Genomic DNA, 12,178 nt, shown 5'->3' with positions numbered 1-12,178 from the left:
GCACCAAATTAAAAAATGAAGAACAAATGCTAGTTATTAATTGTATTCATTGTTGCTTTTTAAAAATTACATTGATGACACTAAGGCTTTACAGGGTTATTGGGGACATTTAGGAGCTATAGTGTACAGGCTTCTGAGACAGACATTCATTAGGCAGAAATAAATCTCTTTAATAATAAGCAGCCCTCGCAGGGGCCTGACATTTTAAAGCTTGTATTTTCCAATCCGTGACTTCATTAAGCCAATCAAAGACTAGTGAGGCAGAAAAGTATTACCCTCACTTCAGAGTTGAGCAACAAGCTCAGAGAGACTAGGTGATTTGCCCGGAATCACACAGCTGAGGATTTGAATGCAGTCTGTGTGGCTGTGGGTCCAATGCTTCTAATAACTCCAGAAGAGAGTCAATTTACTCCCCATTCGTTCACCCTCCCCAGCAGCCTGGCAGGGTGCCTGGCATGCAGCATGCTCAGGAAATGCAGGCAAAAGCAGGGAGGGCTGAAGGATGGGGCGGGAAATGGGCTGCAGTGGCTTGTTTGGGCCGGGCCTGACTAACTTTGCTCTGAAATTAAGATGCTAAACAGGGGTGGCTCCCAGGCTCCCGACCCACTCACCTCCCAGACACTCAGACACCTCAGAGGCACGTGCCCTGGGCAGCCACATCCTGGCAAAGCCAGGGCAAGTGGCTGTGATAAGGACCCCAGCCTGGTCCCCAAAGATAAGCAGGCTGACAACCAGGCCAGGTAGGTTTTGGCTTATCTTGGAGCAGAGGGCACCTCAAACAAGAAGGGGACCTCCTTTACCGTCTGCTAAAAGGGCACCACGTATACAATGTGTCCTTTCCTTTCAGCTCTCCTGGAAAATAGCTCTCTCCTCTCCGAGTTAACCCTGAAAGCAGACTGCAGACTCCATGCCCACAGTAGAGCCCTGGGACCTGGCTTTCCATGTTCATTAACTGTAACTTTTGACTACCTGCAAGTCAATCAAAACGTAAAAGTCACATGCACGGGGTTTCTCTTTCCTGATTTTGTAAAGTATGCTATGGCACTGGTGGCACATTAGGGATTACTGTGCACTTGAAAGACATTTACAGGGTGCCTCCCAGGCCCCAGGTACTGTTCTGAGCACAAGTATTAATTCATTTAATCCTCACAACCCTGTGAGGTAGGTACTTATCACTTGTCTTACAGATGAGGAAACTGAGGCCCAGAGAAGTTAAGGAACTTGTTCAAAGTCACGCAGCCAGTAAGTGTGGCAGAGCCAGGATTTGCACTCAGGCAGTCCATGGTAACTCCTCACTCCTTGTTTTTCTAAATGCTTTCTATAAGTCATCTCTGCCTGGGCTGTGACAATGTCAGGGTGGGTTGGGGGAACAGTCTGGTTTTGACGCTCAGCACACTGGTCACTGGGTTCATGCCCAGCTAGACAACCCACTGAAGGCAGGTCTGTGCCTCTCCAAATTAATGCTGCATCCCCGGTGCCCAGCATGGAGCCGGATACACTTGGTGCCCCTCAACAGCTGGGGCCAGGAATGGGGCATGAGGTGAGCCACCATGAACCCAACCTCACACTTCAGAAACACAGGCTCAGAGAGCTGACGTGGTCCAAGACACACAGCTCTGAGCTGCAGTCAGCACCAGCCCAGGTCTCTGCACCTCCACGCTAGACATAACACCACTTATTCTTTATGGTGACCACATTATATTACTCATACAGGGTTATTATAATTTATTTAACTGGTATTTGGGCTCTTGACAATTTTTCACTCTTAGAGACAGCTGTAATAAAATCTTTTCCCACATCTTTAAGCATTCCCAAAGCCCTAATCCCGAGACTGAAATTGTTGGGTCTGTACATTTTAAGTCCACACTCCTAGGGCACCATCTAAACAGGCGGTACCGATTTACCACCCCACTTCCCTTAAGGTACAAGAACACCTGTTTCCTTTCCTGTACAGTACGTGTTCAACTTTAAAACACCCCAGAGACTGTATTAGAGGTTTCTGGGATGATTTCTAAGGGTGTCTAAACTGTGCAGGGTTTCTCTTAACAGGACCTACCTTCTTGACAGCTATCAAAAACGTTTTGATTTTGGAGACTTTTTAAAAGACCTCGGCAGTTTAGCCCTCTGGGAATTAGGTTCCGCTGTGTCTAGCAAGCCCATGTGAACCCACATGAACCCACGTGATCCGGTCTGAACAACATTAGGGTGTGGACGCAGAGAAAAAGGGGGCAGGGAGGTGATCAAGTGCACCCAGAGGTCTGTTCCCCCATCACTCGCTGGGAAACCAGCTGTCACCTCAACTCTGAGTGGGAGTTTCTTCTTATGTTGTTTTCAAAATAAAAGCCATAAACCAGCTTGGGAAGAACTTTTCCTCAAGCAGAACAGAGAAACAGAATAGAGAAAATTAGAAGAGTTGGTGAGATGATCCAGTCCACCCCCATCACTTACTAGATGAGAAAATTGAGACCCAGAGATGCTGAGTGACTAGTTCCAAGTCACACAGAACAGTAGAAAAAGGAGCGTCAGAACCCAGCTCAAAGCCAGGTATTTGAACCTCCAGCTGAGTGTTTTAGTGTTTTTGTGTCTTAGTCTGTTTGGTGTTGCTATAACAGAAGACTGCAGACTGGGTAATTTAAAAAGAACAGATTTATTTCTTCCAGTTTGGGAGGCTGGGAGGTCCAAAATCAAGGGGCTGGATCTGACGAAGGCCTTCTGGCATCACCCCATCGCAGAAGGGAAAAGGGCAAAAGATTTCGAGGGGGTCGGGGGTGGGGGTTGAACTCATCCTTTACAAGACACCATTCCCAAGATAACGAAGTCACTCCCACAATAATGACATTACTCCATTAATAAGGGCAGAGTCCTCATGACCTAATCACCTCTTGAAGGTCCCACCTCTCAACACTGGGGCATTAGCAGGAAGCATCTTTGATCTCCACTGACAGTTTTTTAAGTCTGTCTTTCCTCCAATCTCAGTTGCTTTTGAAAATGACGGGAAAGCTAGGTTTCTCAAAAAGGGACGGACGTCTGGATAAAAGTCATGGTAACATTTCCGTGTGCCTTTGCATGTGCTGTCCCCACTGCCCTGGATGCCCCTCTCTGACCAACTGCTTGAACTCCTCATCCTTCAAGACCCAAGAGAACTGTGACCTTCTGTGAAAATATTCCCAAATTCTCCAGGGCAGCTGGTTGTTCCTGCTCTGTTCCCGGGCCCTGACCTTGCCCCGGCACTCAGAGCACTTGGTGGTGGAACTGGTGCTTCTGCACAAGAGTAAAAATTCCTCAAATGCAGAGATGCACCAAATTCATCTCTGCAACCCCAGCACATGGTTTAAGCTACAAAGGGGTGGACTTTGGACCACAAACTCTGTGAAGAGGGGCGGCTATCATTCTACCCAACTGCTGGCTCCCAGTGTGAGCTCAAGGAGGCTTTGTTGCTGCCCAAGGAATCTGAACAGGGAATTTCTGCAGTGTGAGGAAATTCTAATCTTGCAGCCGTGGAGCTTTCGACAGACACTGCCTGCAGGTGCCAAGCAGGTCAGGCTGGCAAATGAGTGGGTACCAAAAGGCACGAGAAGCTCCCGGGTGCATAAAGGCCTCCAGGGCTACCAAGCACTTGCAAAGATGACCTCACTCAGTGCTCCTTCCGTGAAGTCTGCCTCTGCTCCTTCTGCCAAGAGGACGGCTCCCAATTCAAGCTGATCTAGACCTCAGTACTGGAAGATACGAAGGTGGCATGGAGGGAAGGAGTAAGTCAAGCTACGAAATATATAACTGAGGCCGGGCACAGTGGCTCATGCCTGTAATCTTAGCACTCTGGGAGGCCGAGGTGGGAGGATTGTTTGAGCTCAGGAGTTTGAGACCAGCCTGAGCAAGAGGGAGACCCCGTCTTTACTAAAAAAATAGAAAGAAATTATATGGACGGCTAAAAATATATACAGAAAAATTAGCCGGGCATGGTGATGCATGCCTGCAGTCCCTCCCAGCTACTTGGGAGGCTGAGGCAGAAGGATTGCTTGAGCCCAGGAGTTTGAGGTTGCTGTGAGCTAGGCTGACGCCATGGCACTCTAGCCTGGGCAACAGAGCGAGACTCTGTCTCAAAAAAAAAAGAAAAGAAAAGAAATATATAACTGAACATATACTTATTTTATGGGAAAAAACAGGAATAGCTACAGCCAAGAAATACCCTATATACGACGAGTAACTTTGGAAAGAATTACCAACTTTCACAAAGTGAGCTGGGGTTTACTGGGCCCTGGACTTCCTTAAGTGGTATTAGAAAGGAACACACGAAATGCTGGAATGTGGGATTTCATTATCTCCAGTTTACTTTAATTTGCTTGTTTACACACACGATCTGTGTGTATGTAACGGTGGCAAGAGCCATTCTCTAAATACAATCTGGTACCCAGACTATGACAGATGCACGTGGAAAACGAGGCTTCGGTGAACGAACCTCAACGAGGAGAGGCGAAAGCAGCACGGCCGTATTCTGTGACCACAGGCCCCCCAACGTCTCTTGTTCAGCACCGGGCGCAACACTTTGCAAAACAATCAATATAAGACTACGTTTTATACAACAGGAGACCCAGACTCCAGATGGCACCCAGAAGATGTTAGTTTCTCTGCCTTCTCTAGAGAAGCCAGAAAGTTCTAAAGGCCTCAGTCTATAAAAAAGAGGCGGGGTGGTTATCGCCTGCTAAGCACGTACGCTGGGCATTTCACACGCATCGTCCTTGATCCTCACAGAATGATCTCCACTTTACAGATGAGGAAAATGAGGTTTGCCATGGTCATACAGGTACCAGGAGCGGTGCCAAGAACCCACATCTCATGTTTGCCTGAGCCCAGAGTCTCCCCCTTATGCCACGCTGTCTCACGCAGGGACAGAGAGCCTGCTCCCAGGAACAGACAAGGGCGCTGAGCACGAGCAGGACGCTCGGCAATCGACACTTTCCACGTAGTGTGAGTTCAGGGCTGAGCCTGAGTCAGACACACATGAGAAGAATGTCTGGGGATTTAAGTGTGATAAAGAACTTCCGGAGTCACCCTGTGCCTATTTCCTTTTGGTGCTGAACATGACACTTAAGAGAGATTTCAATCCCTTCAGCAAACCCCTGCTATCTGTCCACCCTGACTCCCACCCCTGGTTGATGGATGTAAACTCCAGGTGGCAAAAAATCCTCCCTCACTGGACCCATCACATCCTGCCAATGCTTCCAAAGCACCATGGGGACACCTCCGCCATCTCACCGCCTGTGTTTCTGTCCCTTTTGGGTACGACGTATCATGCCTCACGTTTTGATCGATAAAGTTAACCTGCTCAATTGGATACAAAATATTTTAAATATACCTTTATGTTAATAAAAGTGCCCTGAAAATTTACCTTCGAACTCCTAACAACCTAAGCTTGAGTCAGTGCTTATCAGTAATGCTATCACCAGGCTTGACTAGGGAGAGGAGCATCAAAGTGGCTTTAAGAATGAACCCAAGCAGCAAAGGGGCTCCGTTGAAAGGTTTAAGGAGATGGCTGGGGAGAGGAGAGGGGCTGTCCCATCACAGAGTGTGGAACTGTGCCTTTGTGGGAGGGAGATGACAGGATTTCTAACCCTTCCCAGCACTCTCACAGTGGAGGCCACAGAGTGACAAGGTGGGAAACTGAGGCGCGTGCAAAGGGGAAAGAAAAGGTCGACTGATTTCAAGGCTACATGAGCAGGCCCAGGTTTGGTTTGGTTGGTGACGCAAGTAAAAGGAGGGCGGGGCCAAAGTCATGCCACCATCTAATAAGGATTTTGCAAACAGGTTGGCTTTTTGCCATCAGAGGGAGGCATTTTATAATACTTCACTTCTGAATTATCATAATCTTGTCCACAAGGTAAAAATGCTCTCGGCCACAGCAGAGGGATCAATGCACCCAGCACGTGACCCCGAGACACTGTTCAGCCTGTATCACTGCTCTGTGGTCAGGGAAGTTTCAGTGGAATTATGCATTTTGCAAAATTACTTTGACTCAGCTTAAAATTCATCAGGTTTTTATTAAAAATGACTGCTTTCTGGTTTTATTCTTAACACAGAAAACAGCCCCATGAGGTGGAATTTAATACTATAAGCCCAGAGGTCGGTTTATAAAAAGTAGTGTTCAAAAAAAAAAAAGAAAGAAAAAAAAACCCTCAAAACAATCTACGTGTGCCAAAGTGCAGCACTGGAGTTGTCAGTTATTTTCAGGAGTTTTGTCAACAAAGAACAAATGCCATAGTTGTCATTAAAACTATAAAGTATTCACTAAAAATAGAAGAAAAAAAAGATTACCTTATTGCCCCAAAACCCAACATATAATAACAGACAACACAGACGGAAAATGTCACTGTTCACTCCATAAGAATCATCCAATACTGGTTGCAGAGGCGCTGCAGTGTAACCGGGCCTGTTTTGGTGGCTTACCATGAGCCAGTTGCTATAGATATAAAACATTCCACGAATGAAACAAATATTACAACAAGAGAGTGTCTTTCAGGCATTGGGTGTTTTAGAAAGAACCCTGCCAGAAATAAATGCTAATACAAAATTGGCCAGAGGGAAATGCCGTTAAATAACAGCATTCGCAGCCATTAAAATCAAAAGGCAACTAGAGTCAGGGAGAAGGTAGCAGAGGCCTGAGGCTTCTGCCTCCCCCTCAGCCACACAGCAGGGCTTTCCTGATCCTGTCCTTTCGCTGAGCCTTAGCTCTCCCCTCTAGGGACAAAAGGGGTGTTCCAGAGGTCAAGTCTTAGCAGGGACAAAACGTGCCTGACTGGGAACGGTGGTGATTGTGACACATGTGACGTGGCCAAGAATAGCCTGAGGACTGAAGTCACTCCTCAGACTCCACCACCACCCACCCAGACTATCTGGGAAGCTTCCCCTCTGAAGTAGGATCAATAATTTAGCCAAATAACTAAGCAAAAGAAATGAAAAATATATCAGCCACCGTCCTGCTGTCCCCCCTTTTGTTTCTCTTTTTATTTCTTATAACTGTCTTGCTTTGAATTCAAACTGCAGCTCTGGGGAGGAAGTCCTGGGGAAAAGGATTTCAGATACCAAAACCCGTATGTGCCATACCAGCTCAGCAAACCAAAAAAGGTGCCAAACACTTTCTGGGACAAGTTGTGGAAATAAACGGCCGTGCACAGAAACATCAACACCCAAACGCAAGTCAGGAAGCCCAGGGCGACCACCAGGCTGGTGATGGCGGCATGGAGGTAGTGGCTTCGGTCTGTCTTTACCTCATGCAGCACGGACATCTCCTCCACAATCATGAGGGCACAGAAGGTCAGCAGGAAGGAGTGGCCTGAGATGTCAAAGCCGTGCCAAAAGCCTCCTTCCCTGTGGCACTGCTGCTTGCTCTGGTACTCCTTTCTGATGCCCTCCAGGGCCGGCGAATGGTAGCAGCTGCCCGTGTAGTGCTCGATGTTGGAGAAGAGGGATGTGCAGACATACCAGATGGCCGTGCCCACGAGCAGGGTGCTCAGCCGCCGCAGGACCAGGCCAGCCTTGCCGGTCAGGTGGTAGTTGGTGAGGGCAATGAAGGGCAGGAGGAGACAGAATGTCCAGGCCCAGGCTAGTTTGACAAAATACCTGGCAGAGGAGGAAAGTGGAAGTGAAGACATGGAACACGGCAGAGGAGAAACAATGTCATGACTCAGGTGTCTAGCCTGCCGAGGGAGGGAAAGTGAGAAAACTCGATCAAGGCTATAGATCATAACAATTATCACATTCTTCATTTACTTCCCTTCACTTACTAAGTACTTTAAATGTATTAACTATTTAATCCTTAAACGACTCCACGAAGTAGGTACAATTATTATCCCCATTTCACAGATAAGAAAACTGAGGCATAGAGAAGTGTCATGTCCAAAGTGGAGGCGGTATGTGGTGGAGCTAGGATTCTAATCCAGCGCCTGTGGTCTTAAGCACTATGTTATTTACTCAGGAAAGCACCTACTAAATGTCACAAGCTTTCACACACATTCACCTTCCCATGGAACACTCACAATTACCCTGGGAGGAAGGTATCATTGTCCCATTTCATAGACAAGGAATCTGAGGCTCAGAACAGTTCAGTACCTTACCCAGGGTCACACTCATACAACCAACAAGCGTAGATTAAACCACGGTTTGGTCAGCCCCAAAGCCCATGCTTTTTCTACCATTACCACGGTTCTTTCCTAAATGGCAGAAATGGCCTTGGAACAAAGAGCTTTACTTCAAGCCAAAAGATTCATCTTCAAATCCTGACTCTGACTTAACTTGTTACTACACCTCTCCAGGCCTTGGTTTCCTGAGCAGTTAAATAGAGCTGGGGGGAACCAAATGATTTTTAAGACCCCTTCCAGATCCAATGATCTACTAGCTCCTTTCCATTAATTATCATAGCACAGAGGCTTGCGACGAAACGCCCGACTCCATGGCTACCCCCAAACAACAGACTTGTCTGCCAGGCTGCTTGGGTCCTGGCTCACCCAGGCCAGATATGGCAGCAGCTGCCTTGTCTGCCTCCTGTGCTCATGAAGGGTGGCTGACCTAGGGACCAGCTGCAGTAAACATTCGACCCAAGACTTGGGGCCACCACCACTATCATCATCTATTCTTAGCCCAGCCTCTCGGGGTGGGTGAGGAAGGAACGTGGGCCAAGGACAGAAGGACTCTTTCCCAGGTTCCAACAGTCTCTCAGGCACCGCCCAAGTGCCTGTCACTAACACCTTCACTGGGACTGATGAGGAACATATTGCCAGAGCCGAGACCCACCAGGCATTTGATGAAGCTGCCTGGGAGAGAAACCAAGAGTTTAAGTAGATACCCAAAGTTGGGCTGACTTTCAGAAGATGCTGGAGACACTAATTCTGCAGAAAAATTAGGCTCACATCAAAGGAGCAGTTTTATCTTTCAGAGTTTCCCTATATTACTGCAACTGTGTTTTTATGCAATAAACTTACAATCCAAGAGGTTTTTTTTTTTTTCAAAAAAAAAAAAAAGAGAAGAGAGAAAGAAAACGAAAAGGAGTGGGTGGGTGTAATTAAGGAGATGTCTCAAAGAGCCCAGCTGGGATTGCTTTTCTGGGCCACTGCCATGCACTTTGGGTGGCTGAGAAGGGCCAAGGACCAAGGAGATCCAGGGGAAAGGTCATAGACTGAAGGTTCCATTCCTCTGTGAGTATCTGGGAGAGGGGGCTCTGTCACAAGTTGGGGCAAGGCTCTCAAAGTGGGGGGGGGATCTTTCACAGATCGTGATGGGATTCCCTCACAAGCTGGGAGGGATCTTACACAGGCAAGCAGCAGGGAGGTGGCATCTCCCAAATAGGGCAGGGGTCAACTCCTAACTCCAAGGGGAGGTGGGGGTCAGGGCAGCAGCGACTAGGCTGGTTCATCCCCGCACCCCACCCCACATCCCTGCACACAAACACAGACGTACGCACAACCCTGCCCCTCACTGCCCGCCCAGCCTAGCTCAGGCTATCCTATCTGGGTCTGCAAACGCGAACTGCTAGTGACACTAGCTATTACGGGGTCCCTCCGTCGCGTGCAGATGCTGCTGTCACGCCTGGGAGGACTTCCCTTCCAATGACTCGTCCACCAAGGCAGCCAGCCCCCGGCTTCCCGGGACGAGGCGGCAGCGGGCCGGCGCCGGGGGGCCGCAGAGGACCCGGTGCACTCACACGTTGAGGACGTTGCGTTTGTTGCTCAGGTAGCTCTCGGGCAGCGGAGACAGCTCCTTGAGCAGGGAGCCCCCCAGCATGGAGGCCACCAGCGCCCACGGCAGGTAGCGCCGCACGGCCGCCCGCACCAGCGTCCCCCGGAGGAACCACTCGCAGCGCTCCAGGTGCTCCATACCCGACCTCGTCGGCCACCGTCCGCGTCCCGTGCCCTCTCTCTCGGCCACCGTCTCACCCTTCGCTCGGGCTGGCGCCGCCGTCTCCACTTGAGCGCATGCGCGCCGCCCGCGGGCCCCACCCCTCGCGGGGCTCCCACGCGCTCCCCCTCGTGGCCACTGGCGGCCTCTGCAGCGTGCGCGTCTCCGAACTCCCCTTTCCCTGCTCCTGCCCCGCCCCCTGGCGACGCGCCCCGGGTACTGCAGGGTCCGGATAGCCCCGGCGTCTGGCTCTGGTCGGCGGCACTCGTGGGAGTATTTGCAGGAGGTTGGGGGAGAATAAATGTAGCCCTGTAGGAACTGCAGCGGTGGTCACAGCATCATTCAGTCTCTCTTGGAGACTTGGAGACACTGCCTCCATCTGAGCCTCAGTTTTCTCATCTGCAAAGTACGGGTGACAAGAGGAGATCAGCCTTTCCCAAGCAGGGGTTGATGATGTTGCTTCAGGAATAGGGACATGAGATGAAACTTCATTAAAAAGTTATTAAATGTAAATTTAAACTGTTAAATTTATCTTCACTTTTAAAACAGCTATGTATATTGAATGCAAATGGTGGATGGAAAGGGTTAATGGGGATCACCTGAGGGTGTAGGTGACTCAGTGTAATGCCTAATTGAGCATTCCCAACCTTGACTTGCTCCTTTGCTCCTGTGTTAGTTTCCTGTGGCAGCCATAACAAATTACCATAAACTCGATTTTAAACATCAGTAACTTGTTCTCTCACGGTTCTGGAAGCCAGAAGTCCTGAATCAAGGTGTCTGCCTGGTTGATTCCCTCTGCAGGCTCTGCGGAGAACCTTTGCATGCGTTCCTCCCGGCCTCTGGTGACTGCCAGCAATCCCGGCTGCACAACGCCAGCCTCTGGCCCCAGCTTGGCTGTCTCCCCCCTGTGTCTCTGTGTGGCTGTCTTCTCGCCTCTTATGAGGATACTGGTCATTGGATTTAGGGCACACCCTAACTCCAAGATAATCTTATTTTGAGATCTTGAATTTACTTACATCTACAAAGACTATTTCCAAATAAGGTCACGTTCCCAGGTACCAGGGGTTAGGATTTGGACATATATTTTTAGAGGTGATCATTCAACCCATTACAGCCACCTTAACTACTCTTGGCTAAGTGCACCGATTTTATTATTTATTTAATACTGTATTTGTCTTTAAACAACACACGTTTATAACATATACTCACTGAATAGCCTCCCAAGCAAAATTATCCATGAAATCATGGATTCTGTGTGCCAGTTATATTTCTTGTATTACAAAGAAAACATTTCTATCAAAATAGTGGTCATTGCTAGCCACCTTAAATAATCTCATATCCCTATACAAGGGATGGCTGCCACACTTTGGGAAACACTTGTCTGATTTATGCCTATGATGGACTGATGGTTAAAGTCTTGTGCAGAGAATCAACAAATTGATGAACAGAAAAGTAATAATTCCTTAAAATCACTTTAAGATTATCTTCATATCTGTAAATTACATTTATCTGATCAGAGTTCTTATGTAGCAAGATGTCTCTGGGCTTTCCAAAAGCTAGGTTTTAGAAAGAAAATAGAGGGATAATTATTTCAATTTGACTTTTCACGATTGGGAATAAAAACTATACAGCCAGAGAAGCGTTATTTGTGAAGGCAGCTTGTAAATAGTACCTGACACCACCTCTAGCACCTTAAGGTTAGCAGGTGCTCAGTTATTGATATTATTATTTTCTGTAGGAAACAGCTTGGTAGTTAAGAGCAGGGAGGCTGGGTTTGAGTGACAGCTGCACCTCCTTATTGGCTGGGTGGTTCCCCCAGTGGAAATCAAGATTCTGATCCCCAACCTAAGGAAGGGGGAAAGAAGACTGCTGGGAACAGAAACACAAGATATCACCTCAAGGAACAATCACAAATGTACCTCCTGAAAGTTTCAGGATTCGTATTTCTGTAAAAAGAAAATGAGTTGGTTTCATTTGAAACTATGCAGCTTCACACCTGTAGATTTTTTTTTTTTTTTGAGACAGAGTCTCACTCTGTTGCCCAGGTTAGAGTGCCATGACATCAGCCTAGCCTAGCTCACAGCAACCTCAAACTCCTGAGCTCAAGTGATCCTACTGGCTCAGCTTCCTGAGTAGCTGCGACTACAGGCATGCGCCCCCATGCCCGGCTAACTTTTATATATATATATATATATATATATATTTTTTTTTAGTTGTCCATATAATTTCTTTCTATTTTTAGTAGACACAGGGGTCTTGCTCTTGCTCAGGCTGGTCTTGAACTCCTGAGCTC

The 12,178-nt window shown here is 48.0% G+C and overlaps 1 protein-coding gene across 1 annotated transcript; it reads right to left on the bottom strand.

Moving 5' to 3' along the window:
- Positions 1–4,305: 4,305 nt before the first annotated feature.
- On the bottom strand, positions 4,306–9,962 carry FITM2 (fat storage inducing transmembrane protein 2). Its single transcript, XM_045529179.1, has 2 exons — positions 9,692–9,962; positions 4,306–7,614 (listed from the first exon to the last, which is right to left on the bottom strand). Exons 1-2 carry the CDS (start codon positions 9,862–9,864, stop codon positions 6,999–7,001), a joined length of 789 nt encoding a protein of 262 aa, XP_045385135.1. The 5' UTR covers positions 9,865–9,962; the 3' UTR covers positions 4,306–6,998.
- Positions 9,963–12,178: the final 2,216 nt, after the last annotated feature.

Source organism: Lemur catta, chromosome 17 (assembly GCF_020740605.2).
Source record: "Lemur catta isolate mLemCat1 chromosome 17, mLemCat1.pri, whole genome shotgun sequence".
Classification (NCBI taxonomy): Eukaryota; Metazoa; Chordata; class Mammalia; order Primates; family Lemuridae; genus Lemur; species Lemur catta.
The sequence above is the reverse complement of the archived record's forward strand: the minus strand, read 5'-3'. Positions and strand labels throughout refer to the sequence as shown.